The following is a 25,187-nucleotide window of genomic DNA, read 5'->3' as shown; positions in this document are numbered from 1 at the left end:
CCCCCACGCCGCGCCGCTGCCGCCTTAGCGCATGCGCCGTTCGCCCGCCGGCCCGTTCTGCGCGTGCGCGGAGGGGGCGCAGCGCCCCTTTCTTCCCGCCCACGCGCGCGGCGCATGCGTGGTGCTGTCCCTCCCTCGCGGTGACCGTTAGCGCTGAGGGGAGCGCGGCTCGGGGGTTGAGGAGCGGTGGGGCTGTTTGAGGAGAACGCTCGGAGGGATCCCTTCCTCGTGCCAAAATGGTCCGGCCGCACTTATGGTTATGTCTTGTGGTGGCTTTTAACTCCCTCTGTGCTGCTGCTGTTCATCGATGGATTTTAGTTTGTTCGCTTTGTTAAATGCGCCCTCTGGTGCTTGTGTGCTCAGCTCTGCTCATCCCTCAGATGTGCGGAGTGCTCTGAGGGGCTGGCGGGACCCAGTGGCAGCTCACACTCAGGGGGTTGGAAGGGACTTCCAGAGATCATCGAGTCCAACCCCCCTGCAAAGCAGGCTCTGTACAGCAGGCTGCACAGGTAGGCGTCCAGGCAGGTCTTGAATATCTCCAGAGAAGGAGAATCCACAACCTCCCTGGGCAGCCTGTTCCATCACTCCACGGCTCCATCACTCTCACTGCGAAGAAGTTCCTTCAGATATTGGTGCAGAACCTCCTGTGCTGAAGTTTATGGCCATTTCTCCTTGTCCTGTCCCCACAGACCGCTGAAAAGAGGTTGGCCATGTTCCTTTTGACTCCCACACTTAAGATATTTATAAACACATATAAGATCCCCTCTCAGTCTTCTTTTCTCAAGGCTGAACAGACCCAGTTTGCTCAGCCTTTCCTCATAAGGGAGATGCTCCAGGCCCTTTATCATCTTTATGGCCCTCCACTGGACTCTTCATGAGATTCCTGTCGTTTTTGTACTGGGGAGCCCAGAACTGGACACAATACTCCAGGTGAGGCCTGACCAGGGCAGAGTAGAGGAGGAGGATCACCTCCCTTGTCCTGCTGGCCACGCTCCTTTTAATGCACCCCAGTATCCCACTGGCCTTCTTGGCCACCAGGGCACACTGCTGGCTCATGGCCAACCTGTCATCCACCAGGACCCGCAGGTCCTTCTCTGCAGAGCTCCTCTCCAGCAGGTCATGTCCCAACCTGTACTGCAATTATTCCTTCCCAGGTGCAAGACTCTACACTTGCTTTTGTTAAACCTCATCTGATTTCTTGCTGCCCAGTTCTCCAGCCTGCCCAGGTCTCGCTGAATGGCAGCACAGCCTTCCGGTGTGTCATCCACTCCTCCCAGCTTTGTATCATTGGCGTACTAGCTGAGGGTGGACACTATCCCCTCATCAAGGTTGTCAGTGAAGATATTGAACAAAACTGGACCCAACACCAACCCCTGGGGAACACCGCTAGTCACAGGTCTCAGACAGGACTCTGCACCGCCGATCACCACCCTCAGAGCTCGGCCAGTCAGCCAGTTCTCAACCTCACTGTCCACTCATCTATCCCACATGTTCTCAGCTTCATTATCAGGTTGTCGTGGGAGACAGTATCAAAAGCCTTGCTGAAGTCAAGGTAGATGACATCCACTGCTCTCCCCTCATCTACCCAGCTGGTGATGCCATCACAGAAGGCTATGAGGTTGGTCAAGCACGATTTTCCCTTGGTGAATCCACGCTGACTATTCCTGATGACCTTCTTCTCTTCCAAGTGCTTGGAGAGGGCATCTAGAACAAGCTGTTACATCACCTTTCCAATGACAGAGGTGAGGCTGACTGGCCTGTAGTTTCCCAGATTCTCCTTATTGCCCTTTTTGAAGACTGGAGTAACATTGGCTCTCCTCCAGTCTTCAGGCACCTCTCCTGTTCTCCAAGACCTGGAGAGGTGCCTGAACACTGGAGGATGGTTGGTGGCAGATTGAAATTTCTGATAGCACCTTTCTGGCAATAATTTCGTTGTACAGGGGTTGGACTTGATCTGCAGTTCTGTGATTCTGTATGTTGGAAGTCACTTCATCTCTGCATGGCTCTTGGTTGTTTTTTTTCCTGCTGTGGAAGAGAGGTGGTGGAGAGCTCTTTACCCTTTAGTATTTGCTCCTCCCTCTCAAGGACAGCTGACAGCAGAGCTTCAGGTCTGCACACCTTGTGTGTTTGCTCTCTATCTGCAGAGATAGGACTGCATTTATGGTTTTGTTCCCTTTATTTCTAAAGGCAGCTGACCCCTTGCTGCAGGACAGCAATCCTAGAATTCCTCAGCAGAAAGGAGCCAACACCTCACAGCTTCAGCCAGCAGCCCAGGCTGCTTGTTCAGGTCACAGATTAGGAACAATTTCTTCTCCAAAGAGTGGCACAGGCTGTGCAGGGAGTGGGGGGGTCACCATCCCTAAAAGTGTTCAAGATGTGAAGATGTGACACTGAGGGCATGGTGGGGGTGGTCTGGGGTTGGAATTGGTGATCTCAGAAGTCTTTGCCAACCTTTATGATTCTACGATGCTAATCACCTGCAACAGAATGCGATGGAGCCCAAGCATCAGTGCCAGTGGACCCATGCTCAAGCAGCAAGGCTGCAGACGTCATTCCTTCAGCGACTTCAGAAGAGCATGTAATAAACAATGCAGAAGACAGGGAGCTTGAAAAACATGACTAGGGAGTAAATTAGGTGCCAACACAAACATCTTCCCTACAGTGAGTTCTGAGGCTAGTAGGATTCTTTGGGAAATGTGCGAAAGATTAAGCAGAGGTTGTCTTACCTTGTTCTTTCCGATGCTGGCACAGTCCACCAGGCTCTCCTTGCGCAGTTTGGACACCTGAACCACGTGTGAACCTCAGGACTTGGGTATTTTGATCAAAGCAGTGAGTGCTAGATATAAACTACTATGGCTGTACATTCTGCGGAGTGAAAAGGAGAGAAAGAAGTTGCTGAAGTGAAAGCCTGGAACCAGAACAGTACAGAACCAATCTCCTCACTGTTCCCCCAGAGCTGCTGAAAAAAATGGCCCGTTCAATTTAGAAAGCCAACTTTAAGACTGGCACGGTGCAAATGCAAATCCCCATTTTAAGATCAGTGAACACTGACGGCGTGCTATTCGCACTTCCAGGATCAGCAGTTCAGCTATCCGTTGGTATCAAGACCACTGCCTTGCCATCTCCACTTACATTCCTTAGTTTTCACTCTCATCTGGGAAGGCTTCCAAAGCAGACGCTGTGCACTAGAGCCCAAAGAAAAGGCAGATCTGGTGTGAAGTGCGGGACAGTATTTGTAAGACTATCTGTAAGGATGAGAGCGAAGTTCAACCCTTCTGGTAGCTTCAGAATTTAATCTATAGCGAAGTTGGTACTTTCTTTGGCAGAAAGCATTATCTCGTGCTGTGGGCAACTGCCTGAAACATGTCACGTAGGTGACTCAGTCCCACAGCCAGCAGTAATCTTCAAATCCCAGCTCATTATTGGTTTAGAATGACTTAAACTGCAACAAAGAAGAAAGTTTCTTTATCCCACTATTATTTACCCAAGTCTCAGCAGGCACTCAAGCTGCAGTGTCCTTTGAGCAGTATGCAGGTCATGCAGCTGTCAGAAAATGTACTTTATATACCAGTGTAATTGTTTCAAAGAAGAACATGTAAGCTGAAGAAAGATGATGTTTATATTAAAAGAACGTGGTGAGCAGCTGCCAGCCCGTACATGCTTCCATTTCAGACTTGTCTTCAGATTGTAATTTTTCCTAGCTTTGCTTTTACACACCAAAGCCACAACATTGTACTGTTATGATTACTAATATTTTTTTCATGCCAAGAACCCAGTCCTTCTCTACCAAAACTGTTCCCAGAGTAACCTCACCCCCTATTGCTTCCCCCAGCACTGCCAGGGAAGCTCTGGCGTCTCACGGCAAGGCAGCATCGTTCTGGTCTCGCTGCTCCCAGGCAGGGATTGCAAGTTGTTGCAGGTCTCGGGGCTGTGCAGGCCAGAAGAGCACACACACACAGATCATTCAGGCAATTAAAGCCAGTAACTGGAGAAGCTGGTAGAGCCCATCAGCCATCTGCTTTGCTGGATTTTTCTTTTTCCAGAAGTGAGGATTAACAACAGCATGATCTGTTGGTCCCGCTCCCCACTCCACTGCTCACCAATTCGTGAAAACGTCCATTTCAGCTTTGATGGAGAGGCAGAGGTCTCGGAAATAGGAAGCTGTCCTAATAAAAGCCGAGACAGACGCGCTGTTGCCCCACTGAAGGAAAAGCAGAGAACAGTTCAGCTTTCACCCACACCAACAGCGCGTGCAAACCTCTGGACGTACAGCTGATGGTTCTTTGTCCAGGCAACAGGTAAAAAGGTCAGGAGGCACAGAAAAGGAATGGAAGCAACCTCTACAGCAATAAATGCTGTCGGTGCAGTCCTGGCTCTGACCCTCCCAGCTCCTTGTGCCTCCACCCATTGCTGGCAGGGCAGCACAAGAAGCTGAGAAGTCCTTGCCTTAGTGTAAGCGCTGCTCAGCAACAACTAAAACATCACAGTGTTATCAGCAGTGTTTTTCTCCTAAATGCGAAACAGCACCATGCCAGCTGCTATCAGGGGAGGTAACCATCTCAGCCAGGACATGAGCCAAAGGAAAAATGTTTGGAGAAAGCAATAAGAAACACTGCAGTTACAGCTCTCAAACAAGAGTCCAAGCTTTGTAAGAAGCTGATTGTTAGCAGGACTGTAACATGCTGCATTACTGTTTTGCTGATTTGGCTCTATTTTATCAATATTTCTGTTATGTAGCTGAATTTTATGACCAAAACAATGGACACACAAAGATTTCTTCGTTTTAAAGGAACTTCTTGAATCCAGATCTCTGTACAATTTACGAGGAACAAATGAAGCTGTCTTCTGTGTCCGCTCATAAGACCAGTACCTGCTTCCTCACTGATGGAAGCAGCTGCTGCCCAGGAAGCCCACTGGGCTCCTTCCACATCTCCGCATTTGGACTCGAGAACTTCCCATCAGAATTGTCCTCCAACTAGGAAGAGTTTTGTCTGCATCCTTGGAGCATGAAATCTGGCCTAGCTTACTGGTCTGAAAATTGAGATAAGCACCATCTAACCCATTCAAAATGACTGGGAACCAGCACACACATCCGTATCACTATCTCATTTTTATACTTTGTATTATGTACTGAATTGGGAATGTTTTTATCAGCCTGAGTTGTCAAGATACAGATGCAGGCTGCTGTACACATCATGCAAATAACTGCCAAGGGCATTTCATCGTTCACACTTACAGGGTTTGTTCTGTGGGCAGCCAGCAGTGGTGACCCACAGCTGACACGCCGCTGCAGCCCTCATCGCTGCTGCCGTGCGCCGACTTCACCTGCAACTGCGTCATGGTTTGAATTTGCTTACTGGACCAGCAGAATTTAATAACTGGGAAGAACACTACAGTTGCTAATGAGCCATTTGCATGTTCTCAGAATGGCTACGGATGATTGAGACAAACCACTAAAACTGCTTTCTTAGTTTAGAGTCCATTTGATTGAAAGGCTTCAGTTCCTCGAGCTCTGCTGCCCTTCAGCTGTCAGAGACAACAACAAGAGCTTGCGATCACTGCAAGAACAAACATGGTTGGCACTAATGTTTAAATCCCGGCAAGATTAATCACTTTATAGGAGTACTCAAAAGGGTAAAAACCTGCTGTTTCACTCGGCTAAAGGAGCTTTACTTATTTAGCCTTACAGAATAAGAAAAAAAGAGTAAAAATATGCAAGAGCACCACCTTTCTGAGTCTGAGGGGTACTGCTGTTGAGATGACAAATTGGAACATCACAGCATTTGGGTTAGAAGTCAGCACTTACAAGTTCAGGAGCAAGGCTCTGGAACCGCCTGCTAGGAAGAGTGGGATGGAAAGATCCCTAAATAGTACTGAGATGCATTTCTGAAAAGGCCCCTGTACTGTGGCTGCCTGCAGAGCTGGGGACAAGACCTGCGTCCCAGAATGGAAGCGGTCCCTTTATGCCGAAAAGCCTCCACGATGCCACAGCTTGTTTGCTCCATTCTCCAACAAACACCCTGTTGTTTCTAGGCGAAGAGGCCAAACATAAATTGAAGTTCTCAGTGATCATAAGGTTAGCTACGATCATCACTGATGTGCTAAAAGCTCTAATGGACGCATCCTCAAAAATCTGATTAGGAAGCAGAGACTGTACCTGAAAGAAAAGCTTCCAAACTGCTAACTCATAGTTGAGCTCAACATTTCTATGCATCAGAGAGGGAGAACAGCCTTTGCAGGGGAGGCACTAAATGCAGGACCTGTAACACTCAGGAAATGAGTAGCAGGAGGGAGTGAAAGCAGTGTAATGGGACTGCAGGCTCAATGGAGGAGCTCAGCTCACTATCTTCACCTGGAAGAGCCCAGGGAAGATCCACGAGTACCGCGTCGAACACCACAGGGTGGATCCAAAGCACCAAAGGCATGCAGCTGGCCAAACCTACAGAAAGCTACACGAGAGCTCTGCTCTGGGAAAACTCTGTTTCTCTTGGTTGGATCTGACAATTGCCTACCAGCAAAAAGAGGAAGGGAGTAGCGGTAAGTATAACAAGTCTGAACTTATCCGTCAAGGTTTCCTTTGCTCAACACACTGGTAGAACCAGGAGTGCCTCGGTGCGTTCCTAGGGAGAGGAGTGGTTGTTGCAGGATGCTTTTTCTTTTTAATCCTCACCTACTTACAGAAAAACATACAAATGTTAAAGACCAGCTTTCAAGAAGCTGATGACCCTACACTGTGGGCTTCCCCCTGGCTTCCAATGGGGAAGCAATTACATTCTCTGTAATTAATTTGTAGCCAAAATAAAGCCATAACATGATGTGTTTATTGCTACACGCTATAGAAAGGAATGAATAGAGTGTACTCAGTACTAAATCCAAACCCAACCGATCTGTCTGGGAAGCACTGCAGCAGGCACCCAGCCAAGTGCTGCCTCTGGAAACATGTTTATTTAAGCTCAACATCCAGAATGCATTTCCCAGCAGTACATCAGAAGTGAAGACCAAGCCGAATTCCCAGCGGCTCTGCAGCCCCAGGCAATGCAGATAAAAGAGGTATTCCCCAGCTACTGCAAAGGCTACTCTCCCTTTTCAGAGTAATTTGCCACAGTTTTCTTTTAACTCACCACTGCTGAGCTGCCAGCGAGTGGGATTCAGCTGGAAGAAGGGGCTGGAGGAGTATGGGGACAAGGATGGAGCAGTGCGGAGAATGGTACCCGTGTGCCGAGGTCAGGAAGGGGAAGGCTGTGACTAGATGGTCCTTCAAGCTGCAGCTCCTTTTCAAACAACAAACCTTTTTATAACACATGAACAGAAAACCAACGTGGGGTCACACAGTCTGGAGATCTGTTGGTGATGTTGCTGGCCCTGCAGGGTCACCAGCTCCCCAGGGAGCACAGAGCAGAGCAGATGCTGGCGTTAGGGAACAGAAACCTCAAAGAAAGTGTCAGCGCTCTGCAGAGCAAAAGCAGTGGCTGTTTCCAAAATGAAGGTGAAAAAATTACAGCCCTCAAAAACAAAAATGCAGACCAAAATGCAACCTGTGGACCTTGTTGGGCTGGTGCCATTTCTAACGATCTCTCCAGTGACAAACCACACTGATACTAATACAAATGTACTCTTCTCTTTGAAGTGCTGTGTAACCTCAACTTGACATTTTTTTCCTACCTCAGTTAACGTTTTACTCTTCCCACTTGTGAGTGGCTCGTTCCATGTCTTATCCCACAGACGGAGCAATCTTCCAACCCCGTTGTGCCAATTTGCAGCACTATTTAAAGCTCTCCTAAAATCCCAGCTCTGTGAGGCTCTCAGAGTTCGAAGCATGTAAAAATCATCCTGCACCATCCATCAGCATCTACTCCTTATGGCACATGTCACAGACACACCACACGTGTACTGCCCAGAAATAGCAATAGTTTGTAGAGGCTTGTGGCTAAATATCTGCAAAAGGAAGGAGGTACAGAAAGATCAGCTCAGGTCAAACAGGTGCTGATCAGCTGATAGAATGATACTGGTGTGTTGTTCAAATGTCTTCCAGCAGGTTCCCCATGCTCATCCAGCACCAAGCACCTACTCGTTCTGCACTCATTACATCCTCAGCAGTATCTCCACAACTCCTCGCATAGAAAATAACATCCATCCCCATTCAAGGCCAAGCAACCTCAGCCCAATCTCATTAAAGCCTCATTAAATCAAGTTGTAGCTCATGTGTTGACTACCACAAACACGACTTGAGCTGCTGATGTATTCTCAACATGAAAGTTTCTGTTGTATTTTTTTTTGTTCCTAAATTCTGTCAGCTTGGCTTATTCATGACAGTTTGCATTGGCAACGACAGCACATAGCAGGTATTCCACGTGCAGCAGTTGTGTCCCCTCACAAGAAAGCTGAGGATGTGACCAGCTTACCGCCTGCACATTAGATTACTAAAACACCCAGCAACATCATTTGGCGTGACGATGTGCCTTCTAAAGAAAGCCAAGTGGAAACCAACCCTGCTCATTACAGGAGGATACGTGTTAGATGAGTTTCCTTCTTCCAAACTTGAAACTGGTTTGAGTCTTCTGCCACTTATCTTAAACTTCTGAAGATCATTTAAAAGCCATCAGCTAATGAAGAAGTGCGGCCTCCCACAGCAGCGCGAGCAGCACACAACTGGGACAGCAGTGGCTATCACACAAGAACAAGATGCCAGAACATCAGTAGGCAAATACCGGGCAAATCTGAATTCAAATGAAGGTTCATAAAAAACTTCCTTTTAGGTTGCTTTTTGCCCATAAGAGAAACAAAGATGAGCAAGATTTTTTCAAGTATCATTATTAAAAAAAAAAGACATAGCTGAAGCAAGCATTTCTGCATCCTTGTGAGCTGACCAGAATTTGTGTAGCTTGCAAGATGCTGGACTCAGAACTGGACAGAATTCCAGTGATCTTCCAAAGGGAGCAACTGGCTCCATTCCACTCCGCCTGGTTGCCCTCTGGTCCTGGTTAAAAGCTCACATTTCATTTTTTAACTTCACTTCCTACTCAGTTTTGCTGAGGAGAACAGAATTGAAGAGTGGAGCTTTGGGAATGCGCTGTTGGTTGGGTCTTGGTTCTTCCCCAAGTGGGATTTCTTCAGAGCCTTCAGTGCTCTCTTAATGAGGTTTCAAAGTGTAAGTGGAGAGGGTTGCCTGAAGAGAGCAAAGTAATTTTGGTAAACACAGGGCTTCTTCTTTTCACACACATAGAGCGCTGGATATACATCATCAGCAATCCACAGCGATGAATACTTCTCTTCCTGTTCCCATCACATTTTCAGTCCTTCATAGAATCACATGGAATCATTAAAGCTGGAGAAGGCCTCTGAGATCACCACTTCCAACCCCGGCCCACCCCACCATGCCCAGGATACGTGCCCTGCTGATAGGGAACACGGAGGTATGGGGATGGAAAATAAGTTTGGGCTCCCCGTGCCCTTTCTCTTCCCACCTTTCACGGAGTTGGCTGTGAATGAGAGCCAGGCAGTGGAGCCCTGGGCAGAGCTGGCTTTATATAGAACAGTGCCCACCTGGTATGCATGGCACCCCAACTCTTCCACCTATTGCTTCTCTTCATTACAAGCAGAAACATTCACTGCTAGTATAGTTTCTTTTATCCAAAGTGGATGTATATAATAAAATATCTAATGCCTTCCTTGTGATTAAGAACAATTAATTGCAAGCAGAGCAAGCATAAAATTCCATACAGTACAGAAAGCAGGAAGGAGAATTTCAGCTGGGTGTGAGATCACTATGTGCCTTGTAACTCTTCAAGTATGACAAAGACACAATGCACCCCACTGCAAGGAACTGTGCATTAAGATAGCTATTTTAACAGATTTAGAAGCTTATAATTCGGTGTACTTCCAGAATCCTCTGGATTTCTATAATATAACTCAACAAAAAATGAGGTTTATTATCCACGGAATAAAAGTGCAACCACCACAGTATGCACCTGCAGGAGATTAGCAATGCTGCTGCTTGGAGCACAGCACTAATCTGTTAAGAATTTGTTAACCTATCAATCACTGCAGCAGAAATACAGAATTACATGTAAGCTTTGAGTAGTCTGTACTGGCTGTTCGCTCCGTTTATTGCAGTCTATTCAATTCTAGGCTGATGCCACTGTTAAAAATGCAAGCTAATTTTACTGACTGTAGGAGTCCAACCTTTCCTGAAGCTGTCCATGAAAGAAAAACTGCTCTCCAACAGAAGCACAAGAGGGACCAGCAGTCCTGGTGGTCAGGAATGTTGAACGCTGTCAGCACTGTGTCCTTGCTGAAGGCATTCTGCACTGCAATAGGCAAAGTGCCACCAGAGGGACATCTGTCCCTTGGAGGTCTCCGGCCCCACCTGGACGTGAGGCAGCACACCCTGCTCCGGGTGCAGGGAGGTCCAGAGGGACCCAGGTGTCCCTGCCAACCTCAGCCCCTCTGCGGTTCTCTGCTTTATTTGTACAGCCCTGCAACTCCATCTGTCCTTGAGCTGTTCTGCACCCACCACGATGACAACAGCAAGATGTGGCCAGAAGGATCTGCCTGTGAAGGGAGTGCAAGAACAAAATACATCACATGCAGGCACGTATGAAACATCCCCAGGGCTCTGAAGAGTCCCTCCCATCACCTTCATCTCAAACCACATTCAGTTTAGGTAGAGACAATGTATTTGGCGGCCTTCAGTGGAGCTTCCTACCGAGCAGCAAGGTGCAGACTGGATGTTGTTTTTTCAGTAGCTTTGCGAGAAGTTGAATGCTTCTAATGACCTTACAGAAAACATGAGGAAAACCTCACAAGAAATACAAGCAGTAAGTGCACCACATTTTACTCAGTTGCCTCACATTTGTTTGCAATGATGCAGATTGCAACCCAGTTCATTCTACTCCCAGGCTGAGGAAGCTCAACAGAAAAAGGCAGCAGAGCACACCAAGGAGTACTCCATGATGTGCATCTCCTGAATCAGCGCATTCCAGCATTTTCAAGGTTTTTGAAATGTTTCTATTGAAGTGCAAGCTTCTTTCAGCTGATCTCCCTCCTGTCCCCACTTTATCAGATTTGTTCAGAATCAGACACGGGGAAGAAATGAGGTTCTCAGCTTTTGTTTTGGAGCAGGGCTAATTGTTCCTTCTCCCCCTTTGCAAGAATAAAGTGATAGATGGAGAAACCTTAAAAGAAGTGAAACACAGAAGGAAAGGAAGTAAGACAAACAAGACTTCTCAAAGAGAGCAACCTAAAAGCCAAAGAGATGCCACAAAGCTATACATGAAATGGATCAGTCATGGAACAACTGTGCCAAATTATTGGGACAATCAAAGCAAACAAAACTTGTTTTAGCTTTTCACAACATGAACTGTACCTAGACGGTTCTTCTACCCAGAGATCACTTTCTTACCCCATGTCCTCAATGCTCTAAGCATGAAATTACTTTGACCAGTTTATAGGAAGAGAAGAACTCAGTGGGTAAGCCCTCTGTTGCCTGGGTATGGTGATGACATCGGTGGACCGGGGAAGGGCAACAGAATTCATCTACCTGGACTTCTGCAAAGCCTTTGACAGGGTCCCTCACCACATCCTTCTCTCTAAATTGGAGAGGTAAGGATTTGAAGGATGGATTGTTCGGTGGGTTAAGAACTGGTTGGCTGGTCGCAGCCAAAGGGCTGTGATCAATGGTTCTGTGTCTGGGTGGAGGCCGGTCACGAGTGGTGTCCCTCAGGGGCCTGTCTTGGGACCAGTGCTCTTCAACATCTTCATCAGTGACATAGACAATGGCATCAAGTGCACCCTCAGCAAGTTTGCAGATGACACCAAGCTGAGTGGTGCAGTTGATCCATTGGAGGGAAGGGAAGCCATCCAGAGGGACCTGGACAGGCTGGAGAAGTGGGCCCACGTGAGTCTAATGAGGTTCAACAAGGCCAAGTGCAAGGTGCTGCACTTGAGCTGGGGCAATCCCAGGTATTTATACAGACTGGGGGAAGAACTCCTTGAGTGCAGCCCTGTGGAGAGGGACTTGGGGTCCTGGTGGACAAGAAGCTGGACGTGAGCCAGCAGTGTGCGCTGGCAGCCCGGAAGGCCAACTGTGTTCTGGGCTGCATTAAAACAGGAGTGGGCAGCAGGGACAGGGAGGGGATTGTCCCCCACTACTGGGCTCTTGTGAGGCCCCATCTGGAGTAGTGCGTCCAGGGCTGGGGCCCCAGCACAAGAAGGATACAGAGCTCTTGGAATGGGTCCAGAGGAGGCCAGCAAGATGATCAGAGGCTGGAGCACCTCTCCTAAGAAGAAAGGTTGAGGGAACTGGGCTTGTTTAGTTTGGAGAAGAGAAGGCTCCAGGGAGACATCACTGTGGCCTTCCAATACTTGAAGGGAGCACATAAACAGGAGGGGGAATGACTGTTCACAATGGTGGATAGCGATAGGACAAGGGGGAATGGTGTTAAACTGAGACAGGAGAGATGTAGGTTAGATATTAGGAGGAAGTTTTTCACTCAGAGGCTGGTGATGCACTGGAACAGGTTGCCCAAGGAGGTTGTGGATGCCCCGTCCCTGGAGGCATTCAAGGCCAGGCTGGACGTGGCTCTGGGCAGCCTGGTCTGGTGGTTGGTGACCCTGCACTCAGCAGGGGGGTTGAAACTCGATGATCTTTGAGGTCCTTTTCATCTCAGGCCATGCTATGATTCTATGACATGGCACAGCCTGGAGCCGCACTGTTGGCAGTGCAGGAGGGACTCTGACACACAGCATTTCCAAAAAGGCTGTGCAAGGCAGGAGCTCTGCAGGAAGAAGACAAGACTGCACACTCAGCAAAGCTTAACACAATCACGAATCTAAAGAAGGATGATGGCAGAGAGGAGAAAAGCCCAGAAAACCAAAAGGCAGAGTAATCTAGGGAATGTTTTGCAAGAGAAAATTAGATTGAACTTAAATAGGACCAATATAATCAATCACATGCAATTTAGTCAACTTAATTTCAAGAAATCTCCACATTAAACTAAATTAATAGCTTATGTATATTCTTAAGCATCACAAAACAGGTGGCAATATAGGGCTATCAGTTCTGCTTTATAAGCTGGGGACCATTTTCAGAGCAAGACAGACACGTCCAAGCTACTCTTTCCCACTAGAGAAAGTTAAAAGCTATACTAAATATATTACTGATTTCATATAAATTTTCTGAAGTTTTAATGAAATATTTGAGAGTATTTGCTGATTCACACAATTCTAAGCTCACTGGACATGATTCTGAAGCGTCAAGAACTAAAATGTTATTGGTTTCCACATCGCTGAAGCCCAACACCTTCATTGGTGTCAAAGTTCCTTCACCTGGAGGAAGCATCTCGTCCAACAACTAATACAGGGCTTGGAGCCACAGACTGCACCGGCACCACAGCGTCATCTTGGTAGAGCCTGGCTGACTTGTTTATTCCCTTTGGGAACAAGTATTTCAAATCTGAATGTAATTGACTGTACTTCCTTTCAGGAGATATTTCTGTTCAGTGAAAGAACAACGAATCATCCATCCCATACTCATCTTGAACCCATCAAGCGCAAGCTCTCTCCCGTTTCCACCAGAGTTTCTCGTTCTTTATTCCTCATGTTCAGATTCAGTGCTTACCCTTACAGGCATCTTCGCTCAGAATTTACTACTAGAAAAGTTGGCTTTCAGGAAGAAGTGGTGCCCTTTTCTCTGTGTTCTCCTTAAAAATCATTACCCATGAACAACGTGCTACCAACACAGAGCTCCAGGCACAACTAAAGATCAGAAATCAAATTCCGGCAGCTATTGGCCTGGTTCCAGCAAGCAAACCAGGCCCAAAGATGGGAAGCAAATTGAGGGCATGTCTACGTGACCTTGGAGGAAATTCCTCTCCAACTTCGTGCTCACATCTGCTGTGACAGCAGAGCTCAGATGGAATGTTTCTCATCCTAGCAGTCTTCTGAGACACTCAAAAGGATTTTTTTTAGATTAAAACAATCTAAAAACACAGGGGGCTGGGAGGACGTTCTCTCCAGCCTTAAGACACAACTGTCTTGGAGCATGGCCTCAGGCATTACGAGCTCAGGCACTGCTCTCCCCATTTTGTCCATTAAGAGAAGAGCCATATAAGCCTGCCGCAGGAGGCACGGGGCAAATTCTTAAGAATGGAAAACAGCTGATGGATCTGAAAGGCTGCACACCCAAGTGGAAGCGTGTTCATGGTTCTCCTGAACGCTCTGCAGCTCAAGGACCTTGGGAGGCAGAAGTTACATCTTCGTACCCAATAGCTTTCGATGTATTTCGCAGCTTCTCCAGTCAACTTGTGAAACCTTTAATCCTCTACAGCATCCCATAACAAGGAATTCTATGGCTTGTTCTATGCGAAAAAGTATGAACAGAGGAATTCGGGTCAGACTTCAACAGCTTTCCAGTTCTGTTGTACTCACTGAAGAAAAAAGCACATCTCTCCAGGCACTTTCCCGTAGCAGGTGTTGGTTTGGACGTACAGATCTGCTGGACAATGTCAGTACAATTTGTTCTCTTGTTCCTGCCCTTGGATTATTCAACATTCCTTGCACCAAGTGGTGTTCTCCTTGTGGCACAGGCCTGGTGGGCATGCAAATTTATAGCCAGTAACTTTACTTCTATAATCACTTTGTAGTGCTCTGAAGATAAAGCAGCAAGGCCTAAAATTCTTTCTTCTTTTTTTTTTTTTTTTCAATTTAATAGTGTTTTTTTCCTCAATCTGGCAGAAGCAAGGCTAGGAATATGCAAAACCACAAAGGTTTTCAAAAGCAAAAGGTGAAACAAGAGCAGCTGTCACGTGCCAAATGCAAATTACTGGTCAGCTGATATTAGCTGAGGCATTATTACATGAGAAAACTACAGTTAGCAAAAGAAGTTATAAAGAAACAGTACATTACGACCACTTTACTGGATGTGACTCATAAGCCTGTTTCCGTAAATCATACTGCTGTTGATTTAAGACTTGGTTTAATGATCAGCACTTTTCTTCACACCTATCACTGCACAATTCAGTGCTTCATAGAATCATTAAGGTCAGAAAAGACCTCAGAGATCCCCAGCCCCCCCACCCCCCCACGCCCACTGCCCACGTCCCCCAGTGCCACCTCCCCGAGGCTCTGGAACACCCCGGGACGGTGACCCCCCCCCACCCAGGGCAGCTGTGCCAGCGCTGACCGCTCTCTGGAGAAGGAATTGTTCCTGATATCCAACCTGAGCCACCCTGGGATATCGATTTGATCTCGGACCTGCTTGCTCACATCTTACACAGGTGTACAACAGGCAACAGCGGCTCCTGCAGGGCGCTCTGCGAGAGAGGAGTAGGTGGGAGCGGTTCGTTCATCCCGGGGCTCACAGCGACGCAGCGCCCAGGGGTCCTGGTGCCTCCTGACGTCTCCAGGCTGCCAGTCACCGCCAAGGACTGCTGGGCCCTGGGGACAAAAAGTGACATTCAATTTCACTTACAGAAGCCACAGCGCAACACATTATTTCTTAAGAATGCTCTAACAGGGAAGCGAACAATGAGGAGCTGTATTTCTATGGCAACATCGTGAATTCAGAATGTAACAATAGTCTCTCTAGACCAGGGAAAGCCAACATCAGTCCTATTATTTGTCGTGGAAGAGTCACCCACAGCCGTGGCTCCATAACTTGCTGCCTTCAGCATCCTCCAGCTCTGCTGTCAGGCGCAGGCAGGTGTAACTGAGATCACAGCAGTGCCCTCAGTGCATCATTATCACGGACCAGCGGCACTGGTGACCGTTATTCTAGATTATTCTAAGTTTAGACTGCTTAGAATAGCATGGCAGTAATTAATGAGCACTGCCCAGGAGATGGTGATTGCCATGACTGAGACTATTATTCTCCTTCCACACTTTTTATAATGAGTGAGCTGAGCTGGCCACCCTGCAGGTCGTGCTCTGTACCACTGCAGTCACTTATTCTTTCATCCCTACCAGTGAATGCTTTGAGACACAAGCACATCTCTCTTGTCAGTCTTCAATATGCTCACCACTCGCTCAGAACTTCCTTGTATCAGCAAAATATCTCCTTGGCAGATCGGGAGGAAGGAGCCGGAAGATCAGCATCCTTAAGGGGAAAATGAAGGCTGTTGGTGGTGGAGCCTAGAGAGTGTAGCACCTGAGGTATAATTATGCACACATTTGTAAATGGCAGAAAATATTATGCAGAACAGTCAACTTCACGCATTTGTATTCGTGTCTGTATAAACATTGTAATTGCCTGAGAAAAATAACTGCCTTGCAGTGAATTAAAGGTAGTCATCAGCTAATTTAGTTAAATACTGACATACAGTTAAGACAAGTTCTAGTTACTTAGATACAAAGCATCTGACAAGTTACTACTTTCCTGTACTTTGTTGTGTTGCCTAAGACACTGATGTTCTGAAGGTCCATGGCTCTTCAGAGCCATTGTTTTCCAGAAGCTCAGAGTGGAGCCCAGGAGCTCTGCCTGTAAGGCTGGAGGTGATGCAGCCGACATCTCCACTGCGAGCGGGTCTGCCTGGAGCAGGTTGCTCAGGACCCTGTTCCGTTCCACAGCTGGCTGTGCTGGAAGCAAACCGAAGCCGTAATCATGCAGTGGGTGACGAGCACCTCAGCAGGATGCTGTCTCACAGGACGGACATGAAGGTGTAGGAGCACAGAAACCACTTTGTTACCTGACTGAGCCTCTCGCTGACAGTCACAGCCAACAATGACCAGAGATGAAGGTCTGCACGTGAGAGGGTCAGTTCTAAGAGTGTAGGGGAGTAAAGCTGTGGCGGCACTGCTCCTTCATGAGCACGCTGACACACGCTGTATACTGATGTACCTTGTACCCCAGTGGAACAGGGATGTCCCTACCAACTCCATTCCATGATTCACCAGAAGAGCGATCCAACACACCTGACTTGCAGAAGCCGATGCAAAAGGAAAGTGCATTTATCCAGGGACAATACACTATCACAATAAGGACAATAATTTAAAACAGCTTTTCTTCCAGAGAAATGGAAGGAGGAAGAGAACTACTCGAGCCAAAAAAACCCTTACGCTCTGCCAAAGTCCGTGGAAATGAGCTTTGCCATTTGCACTGTAAGGCAAACATTCAAATTATTTCAAAACTGAACACAAGGCTTCAAAAGTTTAGAAGCCCCTTGAAAGGAGCAACTCAAGTGCTTCCAGAGACTTCGGCAGGAAAAAAAATAAATAAATCAGGAAATCTAGCCATATAGAAGCAGATATTCTATTTGAGAAATGAGCATTCACCCAACCCATTTTCTACCACAACGCTTCTTGAAGTGAAGCTTCAGAAATTGGCTGCCTAAAAGAAAAGCGTAAAACCTGTGTGCAGAAGATAGGGAGATTTAAGAACCCATGTGCTTTAAGTGCACACTTTCCAGCAGGCATCAAGGCTTGAAATCCAAATGGTATCCCAAGCACCTCTGCTGGCACCCTGCTGCTGCACTGCGAGGGAAACCGAGCCCTGCAAGGAGCAGCGGGCTGTAAGAAGGAAGGGGACAGGCTCTGTAGCAAGGTCTGTGTGATAGGATGAGGGAAAATGGTTTCAGCCTAAAAGAGGAGAGATTTAGATTGGATATAAGGAAGTTTAAACACTAAGGGCGGTGAGGCGCTGCACAGGTTGCACAGAGAGGTGATGGTGCCCCGTGCCTGCAGGCACCCAAGGTCAGGGGACGAGGCTGTGAGCACCTGGTGGAGCTGTGGGTGTCCCTGAGCATCGCAGGGAGTGGGACAATTGGCCTTTAAGGGTCCCTTCCAACTCAAACCATTCTGTGATTCTATGATTCTATGACTCAGCTTCGTGGCTTAAACTGCTGTGGAACCCTCTGCCATTAACCTGGACAGGTGCATGAAGTTAGGTCCTGCTCCTCACCAGAGTCTTCGTGAAAGAAACGTCACAGCTCTCAATGCATGAAGCTAAGTCCTTCTACTGGTACAGGGCTAAATCAAAAGCTTTTCCCTCCCACCTTTATTTCTACAAAGAAAATATCCCAGAAGTTACACTAAAGAAATAGTCAATAGCATGCAGAGACGTTCTAGATCATAAAGCAGAAAGCTAAAACCTTGGCAGCATGAAAGATGAGTGGTGATGGCCTCAGGTTGCGCCAAGGGAGGTTCAGGTTGGATACTAGGGAAAATTAATTCTCAGAAAAGGGACTGAGGTTCTGGGATGGGCTGCCAAGGGAGGGGGGGTCACTGTCCCAGGAGGTCCCCAGAACCATGGAGCTGTGGCACCTGGGGACACGGGCAGTGGGCATGGTGGGGCTGGGTGGGGTTGGCCTTGGGGAGCTCATAGGACTTTTCCACCTGTAGGGATTCTGTGATTCTGTCATTATTTAGACTACCACAAACCAACACAGGAGTCCAGTTCTCTGCAGCTAAGCAGGGAAATGATTTCTTCCCTCTGTGCAAATTCAGGAATAAAAGAAATCACAGCCTTACCATCCACCCCGAGGGTCCCTGGTCCTGAGCAACACCTTCACACTACAGGCAGGCAAAGCACCGATGCGCTGCAGGATGCCTGTTGGTATTTGTTCCTCACAAATAAATATTTGGCATTTGATCTGAAATAATAGAAATTAAAAGCATGCATGCAAATCATCTTCCTAGCGCGAGTAAAATACAGCTGCAAGAAGTACTTCCAACACCTTAGGAAAAGTGAGCGATGCGAACATCGCTCTTTGCAAGAGGAGATCTGCAGAAGCTCTCGTGCACACTTTTGCCATCAGCAATTGTTTGCAAACTTCAAAACCTCTCAGTGCAGGCCGGAACCTGCCTGGGAAGGAACGAGGACTGAAGAAACATTTTCGAGTTGAATCTTCTGTTCTTAGTTCAAGACAGTTCTGTTCTTAGTTCTTTCCCAGTTCAGTGTAATTCAGCTTAAACCTCTGCTGCCAGAACTGTGATTTCTCTCACAGGAGTGCAGGACCTAGTGCACATCAGCAGTGGGACAGCTGAGGAACAAAGCAGATCAGAACCGGGCCTGAAATGTGCAGAGCTTCCTTTCCAGCAGCGTGGAGGCTGTTTTTGCATAGATCAGATGTGGCCCCAGTTTAAGAACTCTGATTTTAATAAACACATCAAAGAATTATCAACGAGAAGAAGTCAAACACGAGCTGAAACCACCCCATCTCAGACAGAGAAGCTCTGGGTTTTCTCTGGATGAGAACTAGGACCAACCAGGACCCAACACGTGAGCAGGGACAGCCCAGGCAGGGCCCGGGCGGGCAGTGCATCTTCAGAGACTCTCCACACATCGGTGGGTGAGACCTTTTTGTGCCAGAGTGAAACGGAGCAATTCTTCCACGGACTGAACATTTATAAGGAGATGTTCTGCAGGTGGAGGCTGGCGGGCACTCCCGGCTTTCATGGGTGCATAGACCAACACAGGCCACCCCAACTGCTGACCCTCCAAAGCTGTTTGCATTCCAGCCTGAAATCTATTTTATTGCAGATGTTTCCTTTTAATTTATTTTCTATTACCGCCACCCACTCTTCTAAATACCAGGATCTTTTTTTTCCCTCCTTTTCCAAACATACTACAATGAGAGTGTCTTGTTTCTGAACGCTGGAGCATCAAACCTGTTCTCTCACAATTTTCCACACAGTCTAGAAATTAGGATTTCTGGATATATGCTAAGATCTTAGTACCATAGGATACATCTGGATACATCCTTTTTTTTTTTTTCCCTTGGATAAATCCTATGTTAGTGGATAAGCCCGATCTGGTGGTTGGGCACCCTGCCCATGGCAGGGAGTAGGAGCAGAATCCCCTTTAAGGCACCCTCCAACCCAACCGTTCTATGGTTCTGTGATTCTCTGATGAAGAACAAGCGCTGCTCAAAAGCAGCCAATGAAAAAGTTTAAAATAGTCATTCTTAGGTAAAGGGGTCAAAAACGAAATGACAAAATACGAGTTTTCAGGCTGCAAGTCTCCACTCAGAACTGGAGAACCTCCAGGGCTCCTTCCAACACTCTCATTGAACAGAACCGTAGATCATGACAAGGAGGGCCCGTGGAAGATGGACACGTCCTGATGTTATCCTGAGAGCAGTACTGCATCAGCTGTGGTAGAGAGCACAGAGATGAAAGGCAAACAGAAAGCTTCCAGCAAACTCCTCCCTAGCCCTAGGAATCCATAAGTCATAGAATCAAAGGAGCGTTGAGGTTGGAAAAGACCTCTGAGATCCCCTGGTCCAACCCCAGCCCATCCCCACAGCGCCCACTGACCACGTCCCCACGTGCCACATCTCCACAGTTCTGGAACAACACATGGGGATACCATGTCACGTAAGGACCTGCAATGTTAGCTGCAGTAATCTATGCCCACACAGTTCTTGGCTGTTTAGGGCAAGTGTAAGTCATAGCAGGTGGCCTGCTGGGCTCCCTTTGTAAGCCACACAGCGAGGCAGAGTAGCAGTTAAGCAAAGCGAGCACAATTTTTGCCAAACTAGCAACCCGAAAGCAGCATTTAAGAATTCACAATCCTCTCATTTGGCCACGCAAAATCATTTCCCAAAGGTTCATTTTGCAGCACAGCTGCAGCTGAAGGGATGGCATCCTTGCTGCTCAAAGATTTTCAGGCCAATGTTGCTCAGAAGAAAATGGTACCATTTCTAACAAATATTAGACCACAAAGAGGTGCTGGAAATGTGGCAAAAGTGGAAAAAGAGGAGAAAAGAATATTTAAGGAGCTAAAGAAGAGCAAAATGCCCTTTTTCCCCCTAAGGTCCTCAATAAGGCAGTCTACTTCCAAGAGTCTACTTACAATTTTCTAATCCTAACATTTAATTGGGAATGGGTTATAAAGTTACTTCGCACGGTGAGATAAAATGCAGTATCTTATGACTCTGTCTTATTGAGGCCCCAGGAGGAGATGCATGCATTTTTTCCATGAGCAGCACAGAGCTCAGCCCGTGAAGCATTTCTGCTCCCAGGAGCACACAAATCCCATCGTGTCTCATCATGAGAGCCATTAAGGGAGATTAGAAACGAAAGCATGCGGGTTCATATTAAAAAAGAGACACGATGCATTACTCACTGACAATCCAGTCTAACAAGTTCCACTGCAGACACCTTCACATGGCTTTAGCGGCTTGGCTGCACAAGTTTCTTTCACAATTCTTGGACTTGGTTTAAAAAGCAATTTATCATCGGATCCAGTAGCTCCGTTTCTGACACATTATCCAGATTACCCAGAACTTTACAAGGTACAGCAGGGAACGTGAGCGTCCTCCTTCACAACAGAGGGCTCAGGAAATGACCCCTGGTTGTTCTGTTCATTACAACGGACGTGCGAGGCCATTCAGACTCTCAGTTTTAGTGGGAGGGTGGGGATTTGGTTCTAAACCATCCAGAATTCTTAAACTACTTTTGGTTTGGTCTCAATAGCTGTAGCAGCTGGTTCATCAATGCCTATCCCAGAAGCTGTGTTTCCCTTATCCATCACTTGTTAGCTCATGTTCATTGGCTCCAGCAGCACCCATCCTTTCCTATTAGGAAACAGTTCAGCTCTTCAGGCATGCTTTATTCAACCAGATGGGTTTACTTGCTCCTCTGCCTCATCTCCGGGCACTTACACTCAATTTCTCTCACTAGTTTCTTTAAGTCATCCCCTAAAGTCATCATTTTGCACCTGTGCTAAGTTACAGCACTTTGCCTTCAAGATTCCACATTGCTGCAGCAGCTGTGGCAGCATCCCATAAAGAAGAAAGGCTCCTGACCTCATAAGAACAGTGATGAGCTCAAAAACTGTATCAGTGACAACCAAGCTTCCAAGCAAATACCCACAGCAACCTTCTAAATTAGCCCTCACAGCCTTCCCATAAATTGCATTAACCTTTTAGCGTAGAAAAAGCCTAAGAAGGCTTGAAAGCTTCAAATCAAAATATTTTCTTCTACACTGCTGTATTTTTCTATATCCTCCAGGCATTGTGACAGAAAGAGCAGCAAACACTCTCAGCTCATCCGACACTGAGTTCTATGGAATTACATTAACAGAGCATGATGTTCTTTGTCCTTAGAACTGCAACGAGAAAAAAATTGGTAATGTAACCACATGCAGATTGGTATGAGCGAGCCTGCAAGGAAGTTCAACACGGTGTAATCGGGCTGTAAAGGTGTCAGATCTTAAAAGATCCACAATACCGACACTTGTTACTCATTTATTTCACTGAATGACAGCTGCGGTGTCTGGGCTGTAACAGAAAACCAGCTGGGAAAGCAAATGCCAAACACATTCTACCAGAATTACAGCAAGACTTCATTACCTGCAGTTACTGAAAATCAAACAGCTGTCCAACTCAGAATCTACGTTTGTTAGCTTGAATACAGTGTTAGTTGAATACAGTGTTTTCATTATTAGGATCTTCATTTGCAGGAGACAGGTAACCTGGCTGCTCTCACTGAAGGATGGGCAGTGGGAATTCACGTCCCCTGTCCTTGTTCCTGACCACACGCTGTCCCTCTGATGCTGCAAACCCGGCACCTTCTCTGCCACCTTGCAAACCCACTAACTAGTTTCACATAAACTCAGCAGAAGCATTAATAAATAAATGAATAAATAATCAAACAAAAACAACAAAGCTACCCACCTTGGTGTGGAAAAGGAGGAAAACCAGCCCCCTTCCCAGCTACACTCGAGCAGCCCAGTTGCACACATGAAGCATAGGCAAGAGGCTGCCTCAGGCTAGCTCTCCTGGACAGGGCTTTTAGCAGTTTCTTCAGAACAAAGCCAGATGATAAGGTTAAGGTAGACAAAGCTTGTTATGAAAATGAAAACCAAAGCGAGAAATCAGAGCATCACCTGTGGCTTTCTGTTCATTGTACAGTTACAAGAAGTGTCAAACTGCATTTAGAGCTCGCCTAAAGTCAGCCTTTGCAGCATCTCTTAAGTTGCGTGGAAAGAAGACTACAAAGTATTGCCAGTAAAAACGTTATCATCAGTAGAATCATGGGACCATAAAGGATGGAAAAGACCACAAAGATCACCAAGTCCAATGCCAACCCATCCCACCGTGCCCTCTGACCACGTCCCTCAAAGGAAGCAAGTAGAAGCAAGCAGAAGGCTGCAATTAAACGATCGTGCTTCAGATGCCACGACATATTCTCTGCAAAGCCATTGGATGAAGCAGTTTTCCATGCTAAGCCTCCTGAAACCCATTCCTTTACTTAAGGTTATTTGCTGAATGACTTGTGGATGGTGATGCAGGCTTTAAAGTTAAGCCTGCGATAATGGCATCGGTTCCTCCACTTATCTCAGCACTTTCTCTTACTGCCCTTATCAGTAAATGCTGCACAGGGATGGGGATTACCCACTGACCCTTCTGCCTTCAGTCTGCAAATACGACTGGACTTCATGCTGCAGCTTCTGGGGAAGAGTGCAGTGCTGGAGCTCCCTCAGCATCTGTGGTCATTTCCTCCATCCCACAGGCTCGCAGGTCCCGGTCACCTCATCTTACAGTTCTGGAAGAGGTAAATTCTGAGGAAATCCCACTTTCATGCTTTCACCTTTAGATATTTCCCTTTCCATCACATTTTGTCCCGCGTACAAGTGACATGGAGACAGCAGCGCCCTGCAGACCACAGTAAGAAACCAAAAGTTCATTAAGCTTAAATCATCCCACGCACCCCAACTTTTCACGCAGTAGAACTCTTGAGTACTAAGAATGACTTCAAATGCAATTTCAGCATCACAAAAGAAAACATTTTTTGGGATTGGTGCACAAGCAAGTTTATCGTGCTGAAAATCTTGGTGCAGCAGTAAGGCAACGAGTGACTGCGGAATCGTTCACAAACACCAAATATTTGGCATTTGATCTGACATGATAGCGATTAAAAGCACGCATTCCAGTAATCATAGAGTCATAGAACGGTTGGGTTGGTCATTGAGTTCCAACCCCCTGCTGTGGGCAGGGCTGCCAGTCACCACATCAGACTGGCCAGGAATCCATCAGTCTTCCTAATCTTCCGAACATGAGTAAAATACAGGTACAAAAATATTTCCAACACCTTAGGGTTAGGAAAAGCGAGTAACATGAGCAGCGCTCTTTGCAAGTGGAGATTTGCAGAAGCTCTCGTGTACACTTTTGCCATCAGCAATTGTTTGCTGATCTCAGGGGTCTTCTCCAGCCTCAATGATTCTACGAGCTCTATGATTCCACGATATGAAAAGCTACGGTGGATAAAAAGGGCCAGAAAAACAAGCAAAACTCTGCATACAAACAAGCTGTTCTGTCATATTTGCTCAAACCTGTACGAAAACCATCTCGAGTTTCGTGCTGAACTTCAAATACGACATTTTCCCACAGCTGTGAGCCTCCCTTTCTCCACGTTTACCTTGCTGCACGTGTTGCTAGAGAAGCCCTAATGCGGCAGCAGGTCAGCGCTCTGAGACAACGCCATTCACCAACAGCCCAGCGCCCTCCCAGACCTCAAGGGGAGCGGCTGGGGGAGCGGGATGGGTCCGTCTGCAGCACGAGGGGCCCGGGGGAGACCGCATCGCTCCCTACAACTGAGAGGAGGTGGTGGTGAGGTGGGGGTGGCTTCTGCTCCCGGGTAACAGCGGTAGGATGAGAGGGGATGGCCTCAGCTCGGGTCAGGCTGGGTACTGGGAATGGTTCCTTCTCCAGAGGGAGGTGCTGGGGTCACCGAACCGGGAGGTGTTCAGGAACTGTGGGGATGTGGCACTGGGGGACGTGGGCAGCGGGCGCGGTGGTGTCGGCTAGGGGGGGGAGCGGGGATCTCCGAGGTCTTCTCTAATCTTAACGCTTCTGTGAGGGCAGGCCCCGCAGAACGCGCAGGCCTCGCAGAACCCGCGGGCCGCCGGCACCCGCCGTTGCCGTGGAGACCGCCCCGCGCCCACGCCGCCGCCCTCTCGCGCCCTCCGCTGGTGAGGAGGCGAAGTTGCAGGCGGGAGCGGGAGAGGGGGGGCGAGCGCGGGGTTTCACATCCGGGTACCGCGGCGGAAGTGGCGGCGCGGCGTGCGGGCGTTGCCCCGGAAGCGGCTCGCGGGGGCTCCTGGGAGTTGTAGTCCCGAGCGGCGGCGGACCGGCGCCAGAGAGTTGGTTGTGAGGAGGTCGGTCGTGAGGAGCGGGGCCGGCGCCGCTCCCACCGCGGGGGTTCGGGCCGCGCGGGGCGGGGCGGGACGGCGCGGCGGGGATGGGGGG

At 47.7% G+C, this 25,187-nt stretch overlaps 2 protein-coding genes across 5 annotated transcripts in view; one reads left to right on the top strand and one right to left on the bottom strand.

Moving 5' to 3' along the window:
- The window catches only part of LOC110390697 (GTPase IMAP family member 8-like), a 685,191-nt gene that overhangs the window by 217,912 nt on the left and 442,092 nt on the right, over positions 1–25,187 (bottom strand). The window lies entirely within an intron of this gene.
- The window catches only part of DHX30 (DExH-box helicase 30), a 60,790-nt gene that overhangs the window by 974 nt on the left and 34,629 nt on the right, over positions 1–25,187 (top strand). Inside the window, exon 1 of one of the 4 annotated variants that reach the window (XM_021382122.1) lies at positions 24,464–24,553. The exons of 1 other annotated variant lie outside the window; for it this stretch is intronic. In XM_021382122.1, the coding sequence (XP_021237797.1) occupies positions 24,479–24,553 (75 nt within the window). In that variant the 5' untranslated portion in view covers positions 24,464–24,478. Of the gene's footprint in view, positions 1–24,463; positions 24,554–24,619; positions 24,911–24,990; positions 25,097–25,187 lie in introns of those variants that run through there. 2 more of the 4 variants (XM_021382121.1, XM_021382124.1) reach the window with 2 other exon arrangements.

The sequence above is a fragment of the Numida meleagris genome, unplaced genomic scaffold (genome assembly GCF_002078875.1).
Source record: "Numida meleagris isolate 19003 breed g44 Domestic line unplaced genomic scaffold, NumMel1.0 unplaced_Scaffold180, whole genome shotgun sequence".
Classification (NCBI taxonomy): Eukaryota; Metazoa; Chordata; class Aves; order Galliformes; family Numididae; genus Numida; species Numida meleagris.
This window is presented reverse-complemented; position numbering and strand designations above follow the sequence as displayed.